Source organism: Salvelinus alpinus, chromosome 6, assembly GCF_045679555.1.
Source record: "Salvelinus alpinus chromosome 6, SLU_Salpinus.1, whole genome shotgun sequence".
In the NCBI taxonomy this organism is placed as follows: Eukaryota; Metazoa; Chordata; class Actinopteri; order Salmoniformes; family Salmonidae; genus Salvelinus; species Salvelinus alpinus.
The window spans coordinates 89,490,902-89,515,313 of NC_092091.1; the positions used below are offsets into that span (position 1 = coordinate 89,490,902).

The 24,412-nt window shown below is 42.2% G+C and overlaps 1 protein-coding gene, 1 long non-coding RNA gene and 5 other non-coding genes across 8 annotated transcripts; all 7 read left to right on the forward strand.

Annotated features, from left to right (window-relative positions):
- The first annotated feature begins 1,512 nt into the window (after positions 1-1,512).
- LOC139579556 (uncharacterized) lies at positions 1,513-22,652 on the forward strand. Its single transcript, XR_011675790.1, has 2 exons — positions 1,513-1,982; positions 21,953-22,652. It is a non-coding gene; the product is annotated as an uncharacterized lncRNA (long non-coding RNA).
- On the forward strand, positions 1,976-5,246 carry LOC139579555 (putative nuclease HARBI1). Of its 2 annotated transcripts, XM_071408300.1 has the most exons (8): positions 1,976-2,262; positions 2,350-2,526; positions 2,617-2,678; positions 2,761-2,847; positions 2,935-3,218; positions 3,298-3,986; positions 4,268-4,379; positions 4,474-5,246. In XM_071408300.1, exons 6-8 carry the CDS (start codon positions 3,918-3,920, stop codon positions 4,842-4,844), a joined length of 552 nt encoding a protein of 183 aa, XP_071264401.1. In that variant the 5' UTR covers positions 1,976-2,262; positions 2,350-2,526; positions 2,617-2,678; positions 2,761-2,847; positions 2,935-3,218; positions 3,298-3,917; the 3' UTR covers positions 4,845-5,246. The 2 variants fall into 2 exon arrangements, with proteins under 2 accessions (XP_071264401.1, XP_071264400.1); XM_071408299.1 differs by having other exon boundaries at positions 1,976-2,526.
- LOC139579962 (U1 spliceosomal RNA) lies at positions 7,170-7,333 on the forward strand. The gene has a single exon (XR_011675968.1). It is a non-coding gene; the product is annotated as a U1 spliceosomal RNA (small nuclear RNA).
- On the forward strand, positions 10,590-10,753 carry LOC139579809 (U1 spliceosomal RNA). Its single transcript, XR_011675824.1, has one exon. It is a non-coding gene; the product is annotated as a U1 spliceosomal RNA (small nuclear RNA).
- LOC139579854 (U1 spliceosomal RNA) lies at positions 13,295-13,458 on the forward strand. The gene has a single exon (XR_011675869.1). It is a non-coding gene; the product is annotated as a U1 spliceosomal RNA (small nuclear RNA).
- LOC139579865 (U1 spliceosomal RNA) lies at positions 15,987-16,150 on the forward strand. Its single transcript, XR_011675880.1, has one exon. It is a non-coding gene; the product is annotated as a U1 spliceosomal RNA (small nuclear RNA).
- LOC139579821 (U1 spliceosomal RNA) lies at positions 18,499-18,662 on the forward strand. The gene has a single exon (XR_011675835.1). It is a non-coding gene; the product is annotated as a U1 spliceosomal RNA (small nuclear RNA).
- Positions 22,653-24,412: the final 1,760 nt, after the last annotated feature.

The following is a 24,412-nucleotide window of genomic DNA, read 5'->3' on the forward strand; positions in this document are numbered from 1 at the left end:
AGTTCCATGTCAAGAGGATGGAGACGGAGGAAGACTCTTTGAGTTCCATGTCAAGAAGATGGAGACGGAGGAAGACGTTGAGTTCCATGTCAAGAGGATGGAGATGGAGGAAGACTCTGAGTTCCATGTCAAGAGGATGGAGACGGAGGAAGACTCTGAGTTCCATGTCAAGAGGATGGAGATGGAGGAAGACTCTGAGTTCCATGTCAAGAGGATGGAGACGGAGGAAGACTCTGAGTTCCATGTCAAGAGGATGGAGACGGAGGAAGACTCTGAGTTCCATGTCAAGAGGATGGAGACGGAGGAAGACTCTTTGAGTTCCATGTCAAGAGGATGGAGACGGAGGAAGACTCTTTGAGTTCCATGTCAAGAGGATGGAGACGGAGGAAGACTTTGAGTTCCATGTCAAGAGGATGGAGATGGAGGAAGACTCTGAGTTCCATGTCAAGAGGATGGAGACGGAGGAAGACTCTTTGAGTTCCATGCCAAGAGGATGGAGACGGAGGAAGACTCTGAGTTCCATGTCAAGAGGATGGAGACGGAGGAAGACTCTGAGTTCCATGTCAAGAGGATGGAGACGGAGGAAGACTCTGAGTTCCATGTCAAGAGGATGGAGACGGAGGAAGACTCTGAGTTCCATGTCAAGAGGATGGAGACGGAGGAAGACTCTGAGTTCCATGTCAAGAGGATGGAGACGGAGGAAGACTCTGAGTTCCATGTCAAGAGGATGGAGACGGAGGAAGACTCTGAGTTCCATGTCAAGAGGATGGAGACGGAGGAAGACTCTGAGTTCCATGTCAAGAGGAAGGAGACGGAGGAAGACTCTGAGTTCCTTGTCAAGAGGATGGAGACGGAGGAAGACGTTGAGCAACTAGAGAAGCAGCTCCAAAGTGTAGATGCACAGAATCTGATGGTGAAATTGACATTTATTTTGACATTTCATTTACACTGTAGATTGAGTCAGCATTTTTCACACTACCGACCGAAAGCTGTACAATGAGTTAATTTCAGTCTTATAAGCGATGCCTGTAGATATGTTTTTAAAGTAGTCATACTGAGACAGAGGTTACTGCAGAACTTCTGGTGTTTCAAACAAAGTCTCTTGACACAGATTGCAGGTTAAGCAGAATTGGTGTTAAGGACACAAAAGTTAATAAGAACAAATTCTTATTTACCGAGGAACAGTGGGTTAACTGCCTTGTTCATGGGCAGAAGACAGATTTTTACCTTGTCAGCTCGGGGATCGATTCAGCAACTCTAACCACTAGGCTACCTGCCGCCCCCCACCTTGAATGAGGTGATCATGTGACCTTAATGGCCTTTCAACTTTTTGACTCGCAAGTTCTAAAAATGTATAACGATCCGCACAACGTGACATTTTCTCAAATTATTTTTTATTTCATATTTTGCTATGCTGTAGCCCTAATAAATGATTTACCATTTGTTGTTCTTCGTTATTGCAGACTCTCTCGGATGTCATTATGCTGGTGTTGTCCAGCTTTCTGACCGGGGGCCTGTTGCACAAAAGTAGAATTAAGACATCCGGGATAAATGACTCAGCTGAGCTCAATGAAGCCAAAACATGTGCGTCCAGGCTTAATTGGTTGCACAAAGACCAAGCCAGGATGAGCAGACACGGATTCATTAAGCCAGGTGAAACAAATCCTGGATAGGTGCGCGCTCACGGCTCACTCAAATAGACCCCGCCACAGATCACAGATTAACTGATTTACCATGGCAACTAGAGCCGCGTACTTTTCCCCGTCGGAAGCACAAATCCTCATGGAGGCATACGAGGAGGTAAAAGATATAATTAAGAAGAAAGGCAACACCGCCACAGTGATAAAGCAAAGAGAAAAAGCGTGGCAAAGTATTGCAGACCGCCTGAATGCGTAAGTAGTGCACAATTACACACTCACCGCTCCGCTGAAACATCACAATTACAATTCAAATATTTAATTCACATCTCCAAAAATGCAGTTGTACTGTAATTATGAAACGGTTAAATTTTTAATTGAAATGCACTGCAGATATGAGTGAAATTGTGTAAAGTAACTCCATCACACTGTATAAAGCTATGATACATTTTTTGATATTTTTACTGAAAACAAGACAAAAATACCAAGTAATTTTTTGCAGTGTGACTCCATTAAATGTGTGTGTGTGTGTGTGTGTGTGTGTGTGTGTGTAGATTAAACATGAACGGGCCAAAACGGACATGGCAGCAGGTCAAAATCAAATACAAGAACATTCTGCAGAATGGTATGGTCCCTGACTAATATTTAACAAAGCACAAGCATATATTGTACCCAGAAGGTGCCTGCTCACACATTGTCTGTACTGTTTTAGCAGTGAAAAAGAATACCCACAGACAAGGCACGGGTGGTGGGTCACCAAAGGCTGACCTTACCCCAGCAGAGGACATGGCCTTGGAGCTAAATAAAGGCAGGCCCGTCTTAGAGGGGATCCCTGGGGGGAAAGAGACGAGCATAGGTTCCTCCCAAGATGCCACCCGCTTCATTCAAGGTATGTCCTTCCATCTCTACATGGGATACAACCACATTCATATTGAATCAATTTGGACTGTCTGACTTTGGTTTACCTATTGCCTTGCAGTGTCTGGCAGCACTGTGTTCCTGTTAGAGCCACCAGCACAAGCACCAGACGATGCTGATCCAGTGAGTACTCCATCAAAGGCATACTGTAGGCCTGGCATGTCTTGTCTACTAGCTTCAATATGAATCCGATTAAATGTGATAGGGTGAAGGCCCCAGTGCAGCAGCAACAGCACATGATGGAGACGATGATGAGGAGGAGACCATCTCTCTGGATTCCAGAAGGCATGAGGTATCATGTTAAGACTGTGAAAGTACTATTTACTCTACAATGGTGAGGAGTCCTCATCAAAATCAAAAAATCTAATTTCTTTTACAGGACCCAGATGCTATACAGTGGGAAAACCAGCCTGGCAACATAGTGCGTATTAATAAAAGGACACCACATCCTGCCAAATTCCAGCTGCGCTAATTGTATTGTGTTCACAGAGCTCACAAGCTATCAGAAAGTTGTATGGCAACCACCTCCGGCGCCAAATAGAACTGGCAGACATAGACATTCAGTACAAGAAGAAAAAGATGGAAAATCTTGCACTGGAGTCCGAAATAAAAAAGAGGACAATTAGGAAACTGGACCTTGAAATAAAAAAACTTGAGAGGGAGGTGAGATATGCCTTCAATGTACACTGTATGCTAACTGTAACACAAATGTATTAATCATTATTTTTCTTTCCTCCCCCAGCTCCAAGAAGATGACACAGCTCAAAATAAAAATTAGGTATATTCTCGTAAAGTCAAGTGAGCCATGACATATGAGCTCTTATTGTGAGCACACAGGACGGTGGCATCTTTCTAAGGTTTCTTTTATTTTCCCAGCAATCAGTACAACCAAGTCATCGTTATAAGGCATCGCCCTCTTTTGCCCACCCCCCCAGCACCAGGTGTGGCCACTAGCCTATATGAAGGCCCAAAATTGTGTGTTCCTTTCTGCTCTGACAATGGCATGCCCATTCGTGCGAGATGTGGTGGATGAAGAAGCACTTGTGCTGAGGAGAGCCTTCAGGCGAGAAAGGGTCTTCAGGGACCGGTTGGACCCACTGGCCTTCCCTGATGACCATCTATATGAAAGATACAGGTTTTCTGCAGATGGCATCAGGTATCTATGCAGACTACTGGGTCCCAGGATTAAGCACCGCACTGCACGGAGCCATGCACTGAGTGTGGAGCAAATGGTTTGTGTGGCCTTGCGCTTTTTTGCTAGTGGAGCCTTCCTGTACTCAGTGGGGGATGCAGAACAGCTGAACAAGGCCACAATTTGCCGCACAATAAGGAGTGTGTGTCTGGCTATCAAAGCATTAGCAGATGTCTTCATCTCCTTCCCTGGCCACAGAAGACTCTGTGACATCAAAGAGGAGTTCTATAGGATTGCAGGTAAGAGGATCTACAAATTACAGGACAACTGTTAACACATAGTAGGATACTCATTACTTTGTGTGACAGGTTTCCCCAATGTCATTGGTGCAGTGGACTGCACACACATAAGGATAAAAGCCCCCTCAGGTGCCCATGAGGCCGATTTTGTGAATAGGAAATCCTTTCACAGCATTAATGTTCAGGTGAACATAACTTTTTGATATTGTCCATTGACGAACACTCTGCATTGCCAGTGATGTGCATTGATTGGTGTAATATTCCTCATCTTATGATTTCAGATGGTCTGCAATGCTGACTGTGTGATCAGCAATGTTGTGGCAAAATGGCCTGGCTCAGTCCATGACTCCAGAATCTTTCGGGCCTCTGAAATCTATCAGTGCCTATCACAAGGTAAGCCACACAACCCCTATTTATAACCATCATGGCTGTGTCAAGAATATCACTGTGTTTATGAGGTAGTAATGATGAGATTTTGTGTTGACAGGTGAATTCTCTGGTGTGTTGCTGGGAGACAGGGGGTATGGCTGCCAGCCTTTTCTCCTGACACCTTTCACAGACCCCCAGGAAGCACAGCAGGCCTACAACCATGCCCATGCCAGGACCAGGGCCAGAGTTGAAATGACCTTTGGCCTCCTGAAGGCACGCTTTCACTGCCTTCACAAATTAAGGGTCAGCCCTGTTAGGGCATGTGATATTACTGTGGCTTGTGCTGTCCTCCACAATGTGGCCTGCCTGAGGAAGGAGAGGGCCCCCAGAGTGCCACCAGCCATGGACTGGGACAATCCGGCAATCTTCCCTGATGACGACAGTGGTCGGCTGCTGAGGGACCAATATGTGTTGAATTATTTTAGTTAGTATGTGTGCTTTCAATTTTGGTTAAATATGTCCTGCGGTGGCAGAGGAATTTGGGTTTTTTTGGGTTCGTTTTTTGACGAATTTGGCCTCTTATGATGTTTGTGCGGTATACTGTGTGTAATACAAGGCTGCAGGGAGGCTACTGCATCCATTCATTTGTCTGTTCAGTTGATGTGTATGGATTTGTCCTGCATTTATTTTAGTGTGCAGACATGCAGGGTGTGTTATATACAGACCTTTGAATGTGTATGTATCATTTTGTATAATATGCTTGGATTCTGTGCTTTCCATCTTGTAGAGTCACTGTGACTTCAGTTTCGAAAGGAGCTGATGGTTTACCTGCTTTGTTTTGTCCTTATTCAATAAAGGAACATAATGTTACACATTGTGTTTTTATATTCATATGGAATGTGTATTTGTTTATATGACAGAGTACTAGGGCCACACTGAAGAAAAAGGATAAAGTCATAAATTTATGAGGCTGGTTCTTTCTGCAGAAAAGCTACATATTGTTTTTATAGTTTTGATACTTATGACAATGTGATACTTAATATTCTGGCACATCAGCATGTCTTTGTTTATGAAACCATACTGAAGTACAATTTCACGAAATGCCCCACATCTGTCATTTTAACAACTGTCCTCCTTTAAAACAACTGGTTACAATATTATGACTTGTGTTTTTTTCCCCTCTGTGGCCCTAATATTCTATCATTTTATATATAGCCTTATAGTCTATGGGAAACTGTAAATTATCTAATGATAGCAACATCATCTAAAAATAATTTTTTATCCAAAATCATTGAAATTAATGATCACAAACGTTTAAATAATAACAGTGGGTCTAGTTATATGTGATAACAATGTATAGTGAGCAGTGAAATAACTATTGGTTTCCATTTGTGGTGACTGCTGACTGACATTAGGGATGAGATTAAATAGATCCTGGAATTTAGCCTGGTCTGGAGCAGGCTAGCTCCACAGAATAAATCTCCATGGTAATTTATACCATAACATATCCTCCTGCCCCCTATCCATCTTTAGTGCAACCGGATTACGGATCAATTGAGCCAGGATCACCAAGATATCCTGGCTTAATCCCTTATCCTAGTTTTGTGCAACAGGCCCGTTATCAATTAGTCCTTATTACTTCATTTCATCACACAGTCTACTAGTCCTGCATTTAAATACATTCAAGCATTCTCTTGAATAATTAGCCTACAGTATACAATGGCCTAAATAATAATAATAAAGGCTTTATAAAAAAAAAATATTGGTACAAATCAACTCTCTGGGACACCTATAATTTATTTTGTGTTGTTTACATTGTACCAAGCAATCGGGAACAAAATATATATATACTAGCCTACAGCGCTTGTTTGTCACATCGACACAGCGCTGTCTCCTTCCTCTTCCTATGAGCTCAAGTCACGTCTTCCATACGTCTGACGTCATCTGCCTTTGTCTCCTCAGCGACCAGTCGGATAAACATTCCCCCATTTTTTTCAAGTTGAATTGTTTTTACTTGCGATCTCTGAATACTGACAAATATATTAGGCTACAGTTGTTCAGAGTTTACCAATGAATGTGATTATAATAGTCTATTGGGGACGAGTGAAAGAGACACCTGGCGCCATTCAAACAGGCCCTCGTCTTTTCTACACTGCCTTCAAGTTTGAGCCTAATCAATTGTCAACCCCTGAGAAGGACAACTTTAACCAAACTTATCTTGTAAATATATTTTTGTTGTCTTTTTTGCTAGACACGGAAAAGCAAACACATTTATCCACTTGTAAATAAATGTAATACAGCACACCCCTAGTAGCTACTACTGTGTCTTGTTGTTGATGAAATAGTAGTCTACTGTTTCTCCTCCATGTCTGGGGGTCGTTGCCACCCTGTGGTCGATGGTGGAATCACATGTTACGGAGAGCAGGAAACAAGCGTGATGAAACTATTCCTACAATGTCTGGAACGCTACAAAACACCAGAAATAGTTGGTGTCATTCGGTGGGCTGTGTGTGTACGAACGTGATTTCAGCATTTTGGTACATCGTCTACTTGTGTGTAATCAGACGGACATTTATACAAACAATGCAATGTATAGAATTTCTACCGTGTTGCATGATGGGAAAACAGTCGGACCGTGATATAATATAGTAAAACAAAGTGCATCGCTTTTCCACCGCTTTGTCCTCAACTGTATTCATAAATGTCATTAAACCCTGGTCAATATGATGTGATATTATCAGTAGTAGAAGTGGTAACCGTGAGTCAAACACCTTTGTCCTGGAATGAGTCGCCCTCTACCAACGTGTACAACTCATACTTACCTGGCAAGGGAGACACCGTGATCAAGAAGGCGGTTCACCCAGGGCGAGGCTCAGCCATTGCACTCCGGCTGTGCTGACCCCTGCGAATTTCTCAAATGTGGAAATCTCGATTGCATAATTTATGGTAGTGGGGGACTGCGTTCGCGCTCTCCCCTGATCTTCATGTTAAAAATAATCAATGAACACATTTATGCTGTTATGTTCTGACATTTAAACTACGAGTTCTCATGAGTATCGTGATGACATTTATTAACATTTCCATTTGCTTACTTATCAGATGAATGCTTTTAGAATATAGGATCTATTTAAAAGCCAACTAAAGCCTCAGAGATACTTTTTGTCTTCTGAAAACCCCAATGTGTGTGATCTGTTATTGTAGTACTGGTGATTATGCCTGTCGTGTCCTGATTATGTCAAGGAAAAGGCCTACTTGTGAATGGATCATTTTGCGCCCTCAGACGTCATCTGGATTGAGGTCTTTTATTTACTAGATAATTAAGTCATTTATAGGACAGTTTGTCATTTAAAACCACAATAAACAGGCTGCATCACATCCGGCCGTGATTGGTAATCCCATAGGGTGGCGCACAATTGGCCCAGCGTCGTCCGGGGTAGGCGGTCATTGTAAATAAGAATTTCTTCTTAACTGATTTGCCTAGTTAAATATATACAGGTAAATAACAAAAAATAAAACAACAACAATAGATTACTGCTCATTGTAACATAATGATCGAAATTAGGAGGGAGAAATTTGTTTGAATGACTTGGATAATCACATTAGCTTTGAACGTGTCCCTGAAGTTGAAATGTCCAGAATACAGATTTAGAACGTTAACTTGGTCTGCTTTGATTTCATATCGTCTGAAATGGAACCGGTCTATATCACCGAGGCTCATCAACTTTGTATATTGTATCCAACTCTCATTTCGTTTTCAAACTTATTTTTGTGTCATTGTAAGTGTGGTTGTATTGTGTTTTAAATTGTCAAATAAATCGTTCTACCTAAGTGATCCTTAAGGTGGGGCGATGGCGTCATCAGCCACTTCACAGTCGAGAAATGAGAGTTGTATTGACTATACAAAGTTAATGAGCCTCGGTGATATAGATGGATTTATTCATATTCTCAGCAGTCAGGTACCTATCCAGTTCACACCCAAGACAGCTGACAGAGGGTTTTGGTGTAACCACTGAGTTATCCAGGGGAGCCTGCAACATTTACTCTGGATCCAAATAAGATGGATTCTGTTGTTCCGAGATGCAGATCCATTCCACAGATATTTCCCTGGTCAACCATTACCATGACAACAGACATTTCCCTGGTCAACCATTACCATGACAACAGACATTTCCCTGGTCAACCATTCCACAGACATTTCCCTGGTCAACCATTACCATGACAACAGACATTTCCCTGGTCAACCATTACAATACCATAGACATTTCCCTGGTCAACCATTACAATACCATAGACATTTCCCTGGTCAACCATTACCATTCCACAGACATTTCCCTGATCAACCATTACCACAGACATTTCCCTGGTCAACCATTACCATGCCGCAGACATTTCCCTGGTCAACCATTACCATACCACAGACATTTCCCTGGTCAACCATTACAATTCCACAGACATTTCCCTGGTCAACCATTACAATACCATAGACATTTCCATGGTCAACCATTACCATACCACAGACATTTCCCTGGTCAACCATTACAATTCCACAGACATTTCCCTGGTCAACCATTACAATACCATAGACATTTCCCTGGTCAACCATTACCATACCACAGACATTTCCCTGGTCAACCATTACAATACCATAGACATTTCCCTGGTCAACCATTACCATACCACAGACATTTCCCTGGTCAACCATTACAATTCCACAGACATTTCCCTGGTCAACCATTACAATACCATAGACATTTCCATGGTCAACCATTACCATTCCACAGACATTTCCCTGGTCAACCATTACAATTCCACAGACATTTCCCTGGTCAACCATTACAATACCACAGACATTTCCCTGGTCAACCATTACCATACCACAGACATTTCCCTGGTCAACCATTACAATTCCACAGACATTTCCCTGGTCAACCATTACAATACCATAGACATTTCCATGGTCAACCATTACCATTCCACAGACATTTCCCTGGTCAACCATTACCATTCCACAGACATTTCCCTGGTCATCCATTACCATACCACAGACATTTCCCTGGTCAACCATTACCATTCCACAGACATTTCCCTTGTCAACCATTACCATTCCACAGACATTTCCCTTGTCAACCATTACCATGACAACAGATATTTCCCTGGTCAACCATGACCATTCCACAGACATTTCCCTGCATGCATTAATACTTGTAACACTTACTGTTAAGAAAAACGTTTCTCCCCCGTCCTATAACCACAGATAGAACAATGTGCTCATTATTAACGTCTCTGTTACTGTAGCTACTAGAGGTGTGTCGAGTAGTCAGACAAAACGAGGATCGTAACTGATATGGGCAATTTTCTGGATACGATTATGATCTAAGTCTTTTTTGTAATTATTCGTGATCGGAAAAAAACTTTTTTTTCGGGTGCCAGCAAGAATCTTGCTCATACCAGTCAGTCACAGAGTTTCTAAACCATACTGTCCTGTCTTTGAGTTAGGCATAAATAATAAATCACCTGGCTAGTTTCCGTGTCTGTAAAGAGGTAGGTTGATCCTGCTGCTCTGATTGGATAGAGTGAAGCTGTAGTTCTTCCTCCGCTGGCTTCATCATTTCATCCTCTCTCTTTTCCTGGCATGTTTCTGGTCTGATCATAGGATTATCATTTAGATTTCTGCTGCCTGCTACTATGATAAATTACAAATACGAGTATGTCCATGTCAGCACACCCCTAGTAGCTACTAATGTGTCTTGTTGTTGATGAAGTAGTAGGCGACTGATTCTCCTCCATGTCTGGGGTCGTACGCCACCCTGTGGTCGATGGTGGAATCATATTTTAATGAGAGCAGAAAACAAGCGTGATGAAACTATTCCTACAATGTCTGGAACGCTACAAAACACCAGAAATAGTTAGTGTCATTCGGTTGGCTGTGTGTGCACGAACGTGATTTCAGCATTTTGCTACATCGTCTACTTGTGTGTAATCAGACGGACATTAATACAAACAATGCAATGTATAGATTTTCTACCGTGTTGCATGATGGGAATACGGTCGGACCGTGATATAATATAGTAAAACAAAGTGCATCGCTTTTCCACCGCTTTGTCCGCAACTGTATTCATAAATGTCATTAAACCTTGTTCGATATGATGTGGTATTATCAGAAGTAGAAGTGGTAACCGTGAGTCAAACATCTTTGCCCTGGAATCACTCGCCCTCTACCAACGTGTACAACTCATACTTACCTGGCAAGGGAGACACCGTGATCAAGAAGGCGGTTCACCCAGGGCGAGGCTCAGCCATTGCACTCCGGCTGTGCTGACCCCTGCGAATTTCTCAAATGTGGAAATCTCGATTGCATAATTTATGGTAGTGGGGGACTGCGTTCGCGCTCTCCCCTGATCTTCATGTTAAAAATAAAATATCAACAGATTGAAACTGTTGTGAGTTTTTAACTCTTGAGTTCTAATGACTTTCCTATTGAGAAGGAGATTTGTCAACATTTCCATTTTCGTATCAGATGAATGGCTATATAGAATGTAGGCTCTATTTAAAAGGCAACCAAGGCCTCAGAGATACATTTTGTCTTCTGAAAACCACAATGTGTGTGATCTGTTATTGTACCACTGGTGATTATGCCTGTCATGTCCTGATTATGTCAAGGAAAAGGCCTACTTGTGGATCATTTTGCGCCCTCAGACGTAATCTTGATTGATGTCTTTTATTTGCTAAATAATTAAATCATTTATAGGACAGTTTGTAATTCAAGGCCACAATAAACAGGCTGCATCACATCCGGTGTCCCATAGGGCGGCGCACAATTGGCCCAGCGTCGTCCGGGTTTGGCCGGGGTAGGCCAAATGTAAATGAGAATTTCTTCTTAACTGATTTGCAATATTTATTGACAACAATAGATTACTGCTCATTGTAACATAATGAACCTGTTCCTAAAGTTGAAATGTCCAGAATACAGATTTAGAACTTTAACTAGGTCTGCTTTGATTTCATATCGTCTGAAATGGAACCGGTCTATATCACCGAGGCTCATCAACTTTGTATATTGTATCCAACACTCATTTCGTTATCAAACTTATTTTTGTGTCATTGTAAGTGTGGTTGTATTGTGTTTTGAATTGTCAAATAAATCGTTCTACCTAAGTGATCCTTAAGGTGGGGCGATGGCGTCATCAGCCACTTCACAGTCGAGAAATGAGAGTTGTATTGACTATACAAAGTTAATGAGCCTCGGTGATATAGATGTATTTATTCATATTCTCAGCAGTCAGGTACCTATCCAGTTCACACCCAAGACAGCTGACAGAGGGTTTTGGTGTAACCACTGAGTTATCCAGGGGAGCCTGCAACATTTACTCTGGATCCAAATAAGATGGATTCTGTTGTTCCAAGATGCAAATCCATTCCACAGACATTTCCCTGGTCAACCATTACCATGACAACAGACATTTCCCTGGTCAAACATTACAATGCCACAGACATTTCCCTGGTCAACCATTCCACAGACATTTTCCTGGTCAGCCATTACCATGACAACAGACATTTCCCTGGTCAACCATTACAATACCATAGACATTTCCCTGGTCAACCATTACAATTCCACAGCTATTTCCCTGGTCAACCATTACCATTCCACAGACATTTCCCTGGTCAACCATTACCACAGACATTTCCCTGGTCAACCATTACCACGCCACAGACATTTCCCTGGTCAACCATTACCACAGACATTTCCCTGGTCAACCATTACAATGACCACAGACATTTCCCTGGTCAACCATTACAATTCCACAGACATTTCCCTGGTCAACCATTACCATTCCACAGACATCTCCCTGTCAACCATTACCATGCCACAGACATTTCCCTGCATGCATCAATACTTGTAACACTTACTGTTAAGAAAAACGTTTCTCCCACGTCCTATTACCACAGATAGAACAATGTGTTCATTACTAACGTCTCTGTTACTGTAGCTACTAGAGGTGTGTGGAATAGTCAGACAAAACGAGGATCGTAACTGATATGGGCAATTTGCTGGATACGATTATGATCTAAGTCTTTTTTGTAATTATTCGTGATCGGAAAAAAACTTTTTTTCGGGTGCCAGCAAGAATCTTTCTCATACCAGTCAGTCACAGAGTTTCTAAACCATACTGTCCTGTCTTTGAGTCAGTCATAAATAATAAATCACCTGGCTAGTTTTCCTGTCTGTAAAGAGAAGGGCGGGCTGTAGGTTGATCCTGCTGCTCTGATTGGATAGAGTGAAGCTGGATTTCTTCCTCCGCTGGCTTCATCATTTCATCCTCTCTCTTTTCCTGGCATGGTCCTGGTCTGATCATAGGATCATCATTTAGAGTCCTGCTGCCTGCTACTGTGATAAATTACAAATACGAGTATGTCCATGTCAGCACACCGCTAGTAGCTACTAATGTGTCTTGTTGTTGATGAAGTAGTAGGCGACAGTTTCTCCTCCATATCTGGGGTTCGTTGCTTCCCTGTGGTCGATGGTGGAATCATATTTTACCGAGAGCAGAAAACAAGCGTGATGAAACTATTCCTACAATGTCTGGAACGCTACAAAACACCAGAAATAGTTGGTGTCATTCGGTTGGCTGTGTGTGCACGAACGTGATTTCAGCATTTTGGTACATCGCCTACTTGTGTGTAATCAGACGGACATTTAGACAACAAAATCAATTTATATAGAATTTCTACCGTGTTGCATGATGGGAGAACAGTCGGACAGTGATATAATATAGTAAAACAAAGTGCATCTCTTTTCCACCGCTTTGTCCGCAACCGTATTCATAAATGTCATTAAACCTTGTTCGATATGATGTGATATTATCAGTAGTAGAAGTGGTAACCGGGAGTCAAACACTTTTGTCCTGGAATCAGACCCTCTCTACCAACGTGTACAACTCATACTTACCTGGCAAGGGAGACACCGTGATCAAGAAGGCGGTTCACCCAGGTCGAGGCTCAGCCATTGCACTCCGGCTGTGCTGACCCCTGCGAATTTCTCAAATGTGGAAATCTCGATTGCATAATTTATGGTAGTGGGGGACTGCGTTCGCGCTCTCCCCTGATCTTCATGTTAAAAATAATGTTTGAGCTGTTTTAAATTATTATGTCATGTGAGGTCTGATGATTTTCCTATTGAGAAGGAGATTTGTCAACATTTCCATTTTCGTATCAGATGAATGGCTATATAGAATGTAGGCTCTATTTAAAAGCCAACCAAGGCCTCAGAGATACATTTTGTCTTCTGAAAACCACAATGTGTGTGATCTGTTATTGTACCACTGGTGATTATGCCTGTCATGTCCTGATTATGTCAAGGAAAAGGCCTCCTTGTGGATCATTTTGCGCCCTCAGACGTCATCTGGATTGAGGTCTTTTATTTGCTAGATAATTCAATCATTTATAGGACAGTTTGTAATTCAAGGCCACAATAAACAGGCTGCATCACATCCGGTGTCCCATAGCGCGGCGCACAATTGGCCCAGCGTCGTCCGGGTTTGGCCGGGGTAGGCCAAATGTAAATGAGAATTTCTTCTTAACTGATTTGCAATATTTATTGACAACAATAGATTACTGCTCATTGTAACATAATGAACCTGTTCCTAAAGTTGAAATGTCCAGAATACAGATTTAGAACTTTAACTAGGTCTGCTTTGATTTCATATCGTCTGAAATGGAACCGGTCTATATCACCGAGGCTCATCAACTTTGTATATTGTATCCAACACTCATTTCGTTATCAAACTTATTTTTGTGTCATTGTAAGTGTGGTTGTATTGTGTTTTGAATTGTCAAATAAATCGTTCTACCTAAGTGATCCTTAAGGTGGGGCGATGGCGTCATCAGCCACTTCACAGTCGAGAAATGAGAGTTGTATTGACTATACAAAGTTAATGAGCCTCGGTGATATAGATGTATTTATTCATATTCTCAGCAGTCAGGTACCTATCCAGTTCACACCCAAGACAGCTGACAGAGGTTTTTGGTGTAACCACTGAGTTATCCAGGGGAGCCTGCACATTTACTCTGGATCCAAATAAGATGGATTCTGTTGTTCCAAGATGCAAATCCATTCCACAGACATTTCCCTGGTCAACCATTACCATGACAACAGACATTTCCCTGGTCAAACATTACAATGCCACAGACATTTCCCTGGTCAACCATTCCACAGACATTTTCCTGGTCAGCCATTACCATGACAACAGACATTTCCCTGGTCAACCATTACAATACCATAGACATTTCCCTGGTCAACCATTACAATTCCACAGCTATTTCCCTGGTCAACCATTACCATTCCACAGACATTTCCCTGGTCAACCATTACCACAGACATTTCCCTGGTCAACCATTACCACGCCACAGACATTTCCCTGGTCAACCATTACCACAGACATTTCCCTGGTCAACCATTACAGTTCCACAGACATTTCCCTGGTCAACATTACAATTCCACAGACATTTCCCTGGTCAACCATTACCATTCCACAGACATCTCCCTGTCAACCATTACCATGCCACAGACATTTCCCTGCATGCATCAATACTTGTAACACTTACTGTTAAGAAAAACGTTTCTCCCACGTCCTATTACCACAGATAGAACAATGTGTTCATTACTAACGTCTCTGTTACTGTAGCTACTAGAGGTGTGTGGAATAGTCAGACAAAACGAGGATCGTAACTGATATGGGCAATTTGCTGGATACGATTATGATCTAAGTCTTTTTTGTAATTATTCGTGATCGGAAAAAAACTTTTTTTCGGGTGCCAGCAAGAATCTTTCTCATACCAGTCAGTCACAGAGTTTCTAAACCATACTGTCCTGTCTTTGAGTCAGTCATAAATAATAAATCACCTGGCTAGTTTTCCTGTCTGTAAAGAGAAGGGCGGGCTGTAGGTTGATCCTGCTGCTCTGATTGGATAGAGTGAAGCTGGATTTCTTCCTCCGCTGGCTTCATCATTTCATCCTCTCTCTTTTCCTGGCATGGTCCTGGTCTGATCATAGGATCATCATTTAGAGTCCTGCTGCCTGCTACTGTGATAAATTACAAATACGAGTATGTCCATGTCAGCACACCGCTAGTAGCTACTAATGTGTCTTGTTGTTGATGAAGTAGTAGGCGACAGTTTCTCCTCCATATCTGGGGTTCGTTGCTTCCCTGTGGTCGATGGTGGAATCATATTTTACCGAGAGCAGAAAACAAGCGTGATGAAACTATTCCTACAATGTCTGGAACGCTACAAAACACCAGAAATAGTTGGTGTCATTCGGTTGGCTGTGTGTGCACGAACGTGATTTCAGCATTTTGGTACGTCGCCTACTTGTGTGTAATCAGACGGACATTTATACAAACAATGCAATGTATAGAATTTCTACCGTGTTGCATGATGGGAAAACAGTCGGACAGTGATATAATATAGTAAAACAAAGTGCATCTCTTTTCCACCGCTTTGTCCGCAACCGTATTCATAAATGTCATTAAACCTTGTTCGATATGATGTGATATTATCAGTAGTAGAAGTGGTAACCGGGAGTCAAACACTTTTGTCCTGGAATCAGACCCTCTCTACCAACGTGTACAACTCATACTTACCTGGCAAGGGAGACACCGTGATCAAGAAGGCGGTTCACCCAGGTCGAGGCTCAGCCATTGCACTCCGGCTGTGCTGACCCCTGCGAATTTCTCAAATGTGGAAATCTCGATTGCATAATTTATGGTAGTGGGGGACTGCGTTCGCGCTCTCCCCTGATCTTCATGTTAAAAATAATGTTTGAGCTGTTTTAAATTATTATGTCATGTGAGGTCTGATGATTTTCCTATTGAGAAGGAGATTTGTCAACATTTCCATTTTCGTATCAGATGAATGGCTATATAGAATGTAGGCTCTATTTAAAAGCCAACCAAGGCCTCAGAGATACATTTTGTCTTCTGAAAACCACAATGTGTGTGATCTGTTATTGTACCACTGGTGATTATGCCTGTCATGTCCTGATTATGTCAAGGAAAAGGCCTCCTTGTGGATCATTTTGCGCCCTCAGACGTCATCTGGATTGAGGTCTTTTATTTGCTAGATAATTCAATCATTTATAGGACAGTTTGTAATTCAAGGCCACAATAAACAGGCTGCATCACATCCGGTGTCCCATAGCGCGGCGCACAATTGGCCCAGCGTCGTCCGGGTTTGGCCGGGGTAGGCCAAATGTAAATGAGAATTTCTTCTTAACTGATTTGCAATATTTATTGACAACAATAGATTACTGCTCATTGTAACATAATGAACCTGTTCCTAAAGTTGAAATGTCCAGAATACAGATTTAGAACTTTAACTAGGTCTGCTTTGATTTCATATCGTCTGAAATGGAACCGGTCTATATCACTGAGGCTCATCAACTTTGTATATTGTATCCAACTCTCATTTCGTTTTCAAACTTATTTTTGTGTCATTTTAAGTGTGGTTGTATTTGTGTTTTAAATGGTCAAAGAAAACGTTCTACCTAAGTGATCCTTAAGTTGGGGCGATGGCGTCATCGGCCACTTCACAGTCGAGAAATGAGAGTTGTATTGACTATACAAAGTTAATGAGCCTCGGTGATATAGGTGGATTTATTCATATTCTCAGCAGTCAGGTACCTATCCAGTTCACACCCAAGACAGCTGACAGAGGTTTTTGGTTTAACCACTGAGTTATCCAGGGGAGCCTGCAACATTTACTCTGGATCCAAATAAGATGGATTCTGTTGTTCCAAGATGCAGATCCATGACAACAGATATTTCCCTGGTCAACCATTACCATTCCACAGACATTTCCCTGGTCAAACATTACAATGGCACAGACATTTCCCTGGTCAACCATTCCACAGACATTTTCCTGGTCAGCCATTACCATGACAACAGACATTTCCCTGGTCAACCATTACCATTCCACAGACATTTCCCTGGTCAAACATTACAATGGCACAGACATTTCCCTGGTCAACCATTACCATGCCACAGACATTTCCCTGGTCAACCATTACCATTCCACAGACATTTCCCTGCATGCATCAATACTTGCAACACTTACTGTTAAGAAAAACGTTTCTCCCACGTCCTATTACCACAGATAGAACAATGTGTTCATTATTAACGTCTCTGTTACTGTAGCTACTAGAGGTGTGTGGAGTAGTCAGACAAAACGAGGATCGTAACTGATATGGGCAATTTTCTGGATACGATTATGATCTAAGTCTTTTTTGTAATTATTCGTGATCGGAAAAAAACTTTTTTTCGGTTGCCAGCAAGAATCTTTCTCATACCAGTCAGTCACAGAGTTTCTAAACCATACTGTCCTGTCTTTGAGTCAGTCATAAATAATAAATCACCTGGCTAGTTTCCCCTGTCTGTGAAGAGAAGGGCGGGCTGTAGGTTGATCCTGCTGCTCTGATTGGATAGAGTGAAGCTGAATTTCATCCTCCGCTGGCTTCATCATTTCATCCTCTCTCTTTTCCTGGCATGTTTCTGGTCTGATCATAGGATCATCATTTAGAGTCCTGCTGCCTGCTACTATGATAAATTACAAATACGAGTATGTCCATGTCAGCACACCCCTAGTAGCTACTAGTGTGTCTTGTTGTTGATGAAGTAGTAGGCGACTGTTTCTCCTCCATGTCTGAGGGTCGTTGCTTCCCTGTGGTCGATGGTGGAATCACATGTTACGGAGAGCAGAAAACAAGCGTGATGAAACTATTCCTACAACGTCTGGAACGCTACAAAACACCAGAAATAGTTGGTGTCATTCGGTGGGCTGTGTGTGCACGAACGTGATTTCAGCATTTTGGTACGTCGCCTAATTGTGTGTAATCAGACAGACATTTAGACAAAAAAAATCAATGTGTATAGAATTTCTACCGTGTTGCATGATGGGAACATAGTCAGACAGTGTTATAATATAGTAAAACAAAGTGCATCGCTTTTCCACCGCTTTGTCCTCAACTGTATTCATAAATGTCATTAAACCCTGGTCGATATGATGTGATATTATCAGAAGTAGAAGTGGTAACCGTGAGTCAAACACCTTTGTCCTGGAATCAGACCCTCTCTACCAACGTGTACAACTCATACTTACCTGGCAAGGGAGACACCGTGATCAAGAAGGCGGTTCACCCAGGGCGAGGCTCAGCCATTGCACTCCGGCTGTGCTGACCCCTGCGAATTTCTCAAATGTGGAAATCTCGATTGCATAATTTATGGTAGTGGGGGACTGCGTTCGCGCTCTCCCCTGATCTTCATGTTAAAAATAATGTTGGAGCTGTTTTAAATTGGTATGTCATGTGAGTTCTGATGATTTTCCTATTGAGAAGGAGATTTGTCAACATTTCCATTTTCGTATCAGATGAATGGCGATATAATATAGGATCTATTTAAAAGGCAACCAAGGCCTCAGAGATACATTTTGTCTTCTGAAAACCACAATGTGTGTGATCTGTTATTGTACCACTGGTGATTATGCCTGTCATGTCCTGATTATGTCAAGGAAAAGGCCTACTTGTGGATCATTTTGCGCCCTCAGACGTAATCTGGATTGAGGTCTTTTATTTGCTAGATAATTAAATCATTTATAGGACAGTTTGTAATTCAAGGCCACAATAAACAGGCTGCATCACATCCGGGGTCCCATAGGGCGGCGCACAATTGGCCCAGCGTCGTCCGGGTTTGGCCGGGGTAGGCCAAATGTAAATGAGAATTTCTTCTTAACTGATTTGCAATATTTATTGACAACAATTGATTACTGCTCATTGTAACATAATGAACCTGTTCCTAAAGTTGAAATGTCCAGAATACAGATTTAGAACGTTAACCTGGTCTGCTTTGATTTCATATCGTCTGAAATGGAACCGGTCTATATCACTGAGGCTCATCAACTTTGTATATTGTATCCAACACTCATTTCGTTTTCAAACTTATTTTTGTGTCATTTTAAGTGTGGTTGTATTTGTGTTTTAAATGGTCAAAGAAAACGTTCTACCTAAGTGATCCTTAAGTTGGGGCGATGGCGTCATCGGCCACTTCACAGTCGAGACATGAGAGTTGTATTGACTATACAAAGTTAATGAGCCTCGGTGATATAGATGTATTTATTCATCTTCTCAGCAGTCAGGTACCTATCCAGTTCACACCCAAGACAGCTGCCAGAGGGTTTTGGTGTAACCACTGAGTTATCCAGGGGAGCCTGCAACATTTACTCTGGATCCAAATAAGATGGATTCTGTTGTTCCAAGATGCAGATCCATGACAACAGATATTTCCCTGGTCAACCATTACTATCAAATCAAATCAAGTTTATTTTATATAGCCCTTCGTACATCAGCTAATATCTCGAAGTGCTGTACAGAAACCCAGCCTAAAACCCCAAACAGGGGTGCCACAGACATTTCCCTGGTCAAACATTACCATGCCACAGACATTTCCCTGGTCCATTTATTTCCTGATGAAGTCAGTCAAAACAGAGATGTCAGTGGAGTGGGTCTTTCTAAAACCAGACTGTAGTTCTGATAAGAGTATTCTTGTCAGTATATTCATCCATCTATTCATAAATGACTTTTTCCAGCACCTTAGACTGCACACTCAACATTGATACAGTTCTGTTTTGCTGCCCTTCTTGTGGATAGGGGTCACTCTAGCATTGGCCATATACAACCAAGAAGAGTCGGTGAGGCACTTGCTCTGGGAGTGCAGAGCTGCCAGGGACCTGTGGAAGGAAGCAGGCCCCCTGATTACCCCGTGTCTGCCAGCAGGGGAGGACCTAACACCTCAGCTCGTGCTGTATGGGGTGGGCCGAAGGCCTATTCCATCGAAGGCCTTCACCAAGTTCTGGCCCACCCTCGCGTGCCTGAAGGAAGCACTGTGGTCCTCCCGTAACCTGCTGGTAGCTAAAAGTGTAGAGACCACCCCCCAGGCAGTGGCCATGGTAGCCACGGAAGCCCTGGGGTGGTACGGAAGGAACGGGGCCTCGACCCCGGGCGAAGGGTCCCCCACAACACCCTAGGTCCCGGCGGCCACGGCCTGACAGCGCTGCGGCACCTAGGGCGATGCGCCTAGGGGAGGGATCTCCTCTGGGCCCCGAAGGACGGAACAACGATTGATTCTGGAGAGCAGGAGGAGGCGAGCTTGATAAGGACTCACCCCGCTCCTGTACAAAGGACCCGAAGACAGCTTTTTAACAAAGTGGCTTTTTAACATGTTTTTCATATCTTAAGAATGTTTTACCTTGTTGAATCATTTGTACACATTTTAAATGGCCTTTACAGATTTGATGTTTTTTACAATGAAAAGTACTTTTATTCATGGTTGTTCTCATTGGTTTTAACAACATGTACTTTTTAACAAATTTAAATGTAATTTTCAAATGCTGTGTTTTATGCCTTATTGACGTTTTTATGTGTATAAAATGATGTAAAAAGTATATGAGCTGTTTTTAAAGGAATTGTGACAATAAAACTTTTCCAAAATAAAAAATATATATTTGCCATATACAACAAACCCCAGAAGGACATTATTGCGATTAGAAACTGGTTACCAACTAAATTAGAACAGTAAAACTATATATTTTTGTCAATCTGCATTCAGGGATCGAAACACCCAGTCTATAATTCCTAATAGATCACCTGTCTGAAAAGTACGACAAACTATGAGTTGTAGTAGCCTATTCAATTGGCCCAGCGTTGTCCAGGTTTGGCCGGTGTAGGCCGTCATTGTAAATAATAATTTGTTGCCTAGTTAAATAAATCGGACTTGCCTAGTTAAATAAAGGTTAAATAAAGATAAATAAATAAAAACTCAGCTATGGAGGCCAAAACAACCACTCAGTCAAGCTATTTTTGACTGTGATTTCAGTAGGTGCATGTCGTATGCATCAATACGTGTAACACTTACTGTTAAGAAAAACGTTTCTCCCCCGTCCTATTACCACAGATAGAACAATGTGTTCATTATTAACGTCTCTGTTACTGCAGCTACTAGAGGTGTGTGGAGTAGTCAGACAAAACGAGGATCGTAACTGATATGGGCAATTTTCTGGAAACGATTATGATCCAAGTCTTTTTTGTAATTACAGTAATCCCTCGTTTATCGCGGGGGTTACGTTCCGAAAATGACCCGCGATAAGTGAAATCCGCGAAATAGAAAACTTTTTTTTTTTTTTACAATTAGCAACTATTACATGTATACAAATACAGTGACTCACGTGTAGGCCGTTTCGTCGACATTATGGGTTTAGGAGATGTTCGAAATTACAAGATAATTTGGCCAACTTAATGTAAATTTGCCAAGCTGTTTTATGTACGTACACATAACTGCACGAGACGACAAAATGATAGCACAATTCGTAGCATGTTTTGATACAAGAAGCGGGAGTGAGTTTTTAGCGAATCAGAATGCAGAGCACAATGCACCAAAAAAAAAAAAATATGCATTATGAAAATCCGCGAAATAGCGAATCCGCGATAAGTGAACCGCGAAGTGGCGAGGGATCACTGTATTCGTGATCGGAATAAACTTGTTTTCGGGTGCCAGTGTTGATAAAACATGTTTACTGGAGAACTGAGACGAAGTAGAGACTCTGGACAGGGTGGATGAGGTTTAATTAAATGCAATTTATTCAGAGGTAAAGATATCTGAAATAGCGTGCACGGACCCTTTTCATCAAGCTCAAATGGAACTATCCGAAAGAAGCCCAGATAACAGAGTGCATATACATTTTATACAGTACAGAAAGTAGGTTGAGTCTGGAAGTTCTGGTCCTCTGGTTGGTTCTGATGAGTTGGGCGAGGTCTCCTTCAGGCCAGTATCACTGTCCCATTGGCTCTGAGTAGAGTTCTTTGTCTTCAGAAATGTTCAGCTAAAACAGGAGATTAGGTGTGTGCGTAGATGTTCCTATTTTGACATTTCTGTGTGTCTCTGTAAAATGTTCAGACTGAAGAGGAGTTTTTGTGTGTGCGAAGATGTTCCTGTCTTATCTGTGTTTATGAAAGGTTTACGTCAGCCCTCTGTCCTTGGGTATGTGTGTGTCTCAGTTTCTCGTGATATGCAGTACCAGGCACCACTTTTCTTATCAGTCTTTATGAAAAGGCCTGTGTCAGCCATCTGTCTCTGGGTGTGTGTGGGTCTCCGTATCTGCTATGAGTTTGTGAGAAACCCTGTTTGGAAAGAAGTTAGTTATAACAATGTATTAGCAAATATGCTTGTGTTATAATAAATGATATTTATTACAAATCCCCCTCTTCACGTCTCATAAGAGACGTGACAAACGCTAGGACAAAAGCTACAAGTGGCAAAAAATAGAGTAAACTTTATCAGAAGATAAAGTTTTGATTCCCCCTCTTCACGTCTCCAAAGAGACGTGACATAAACTTAGGTAAAAGTAAGAAAAGCAAAAGTAAACAACCAGGGAAACTTTCTCAGAGAGAAAGTTTTATTCCCCCTCTTCACGTCTCACAAGAGACGTGACATAACCTTAAGCGAATCCAGGCACAAGAAGGGAAACTTTTTCCAGAAGAAAAAGTTTCATATTCCCTCTCTTCACGTCTCCTAAGAGACGTGACATAAACTAGGTAAAAGTAAGAAAAGCAAAAATAAACAACCAGGGAAACTTTCTCAGAGAGAAAGTTTTATTCCCCCTCTTCACGTCTCACAAGAGACGTGACATAACCTTAGGACAAAAGCTACAAGTGGCAAAAAATAGAGTAAACTTTATCAGAAGATAAAGTTTTGATTCCCCCTCTTCACGTCTCCAAAGAGACGTGACATAAACTTAGGTAAAAGTAAGAAAAGCAAAAGTAAACAACCAGGGAAACTTTCTCAGAGAGAAAGTTTTAATTCCCCCTCTTCACGTCTCACCAGAGACGTGACAAAAGCTATGAATGGCGTTTAATTAGTCATCAGTCCAATAGCCTGGCTCAGCATCCTCCAGGGCAAGCATAGGAAACATCTGTCCCTTCTCTGCCTGGTTGGGATCAATAGCAGTAGTTATGATCCTAGTGGTCAGCGTTCGAATACATGGAATGCAGCAGCATCCACAAAGCACCAGTATCGCAGTGAAGACAGATATAGATACCAGTATGGAGGAAACAAGCATCTTATATTTCCCAAACGCATCCATCCAAGAGTCCCACATAGAGGTGTCAACCCCGGAGTGGTGCTTCATCTTCTCATTAAGTGTACGAAGACCCTCTAAGGCAACAGTAAGACTACCATCAGTTGCTGTGTTATTGGGAATGAAAGTACAACATTGCTCCCCGAACATGGCACAAACACCTCCGCGTTCAGCCAACAACATATCCACCGCGATTCTATTTTGGAATGCCATCAGGGATGTAGCTGCCAATTGTCCATGGACCGCCTCGAAACCTTGTTGAGTCCAATTACCTAATTTTTTAACCAAAAAACGAGAAAATGTTAAACCCTCAGGTCCATCCCTCTATACAACCTGTACCAGGTGGGCTCGTCGCCACCCGGGAACTTCAAACCTTCACAACAGGGAGGACAAACATCACTTTTTATTCATTCGACAACCTCTACTACAGCAAACCAAGGGTCCTCCTCTGTCAGGCCCACTCTCCTGCGAAAGCTTGATTCCGTATCAGCCTCTCCAACTGGAGCATCAAGCAACGGCATCATACCAGAGGTCCTTGTCCCATCTGTAACAGACTTCTTCAAACAAGGTATGATACAGGTAGCACAGCACATGAGCATAAGAAAAACAACAACTAGAGTCAGAAATCCAGTAACCATCATTGTAGTGCCAGTATCCATCATTGTAGTGCACTTACCAAACCAACCACCCAGCCAGGGGAACAGTCCACTCTCCTCCACACCTGCAAGACCCTCCATCTCCACCGATAACCTTGCCAACCCACTCAGAGCTTTTTGAAATGCTCCCATCCGGACTAGTATTGTTAGGGACAAACGTGCAACACTGTTCTCCAATCATTTTACATACACCTCCCTGGTTGGCCAGTATCATGTCTAGTGCTA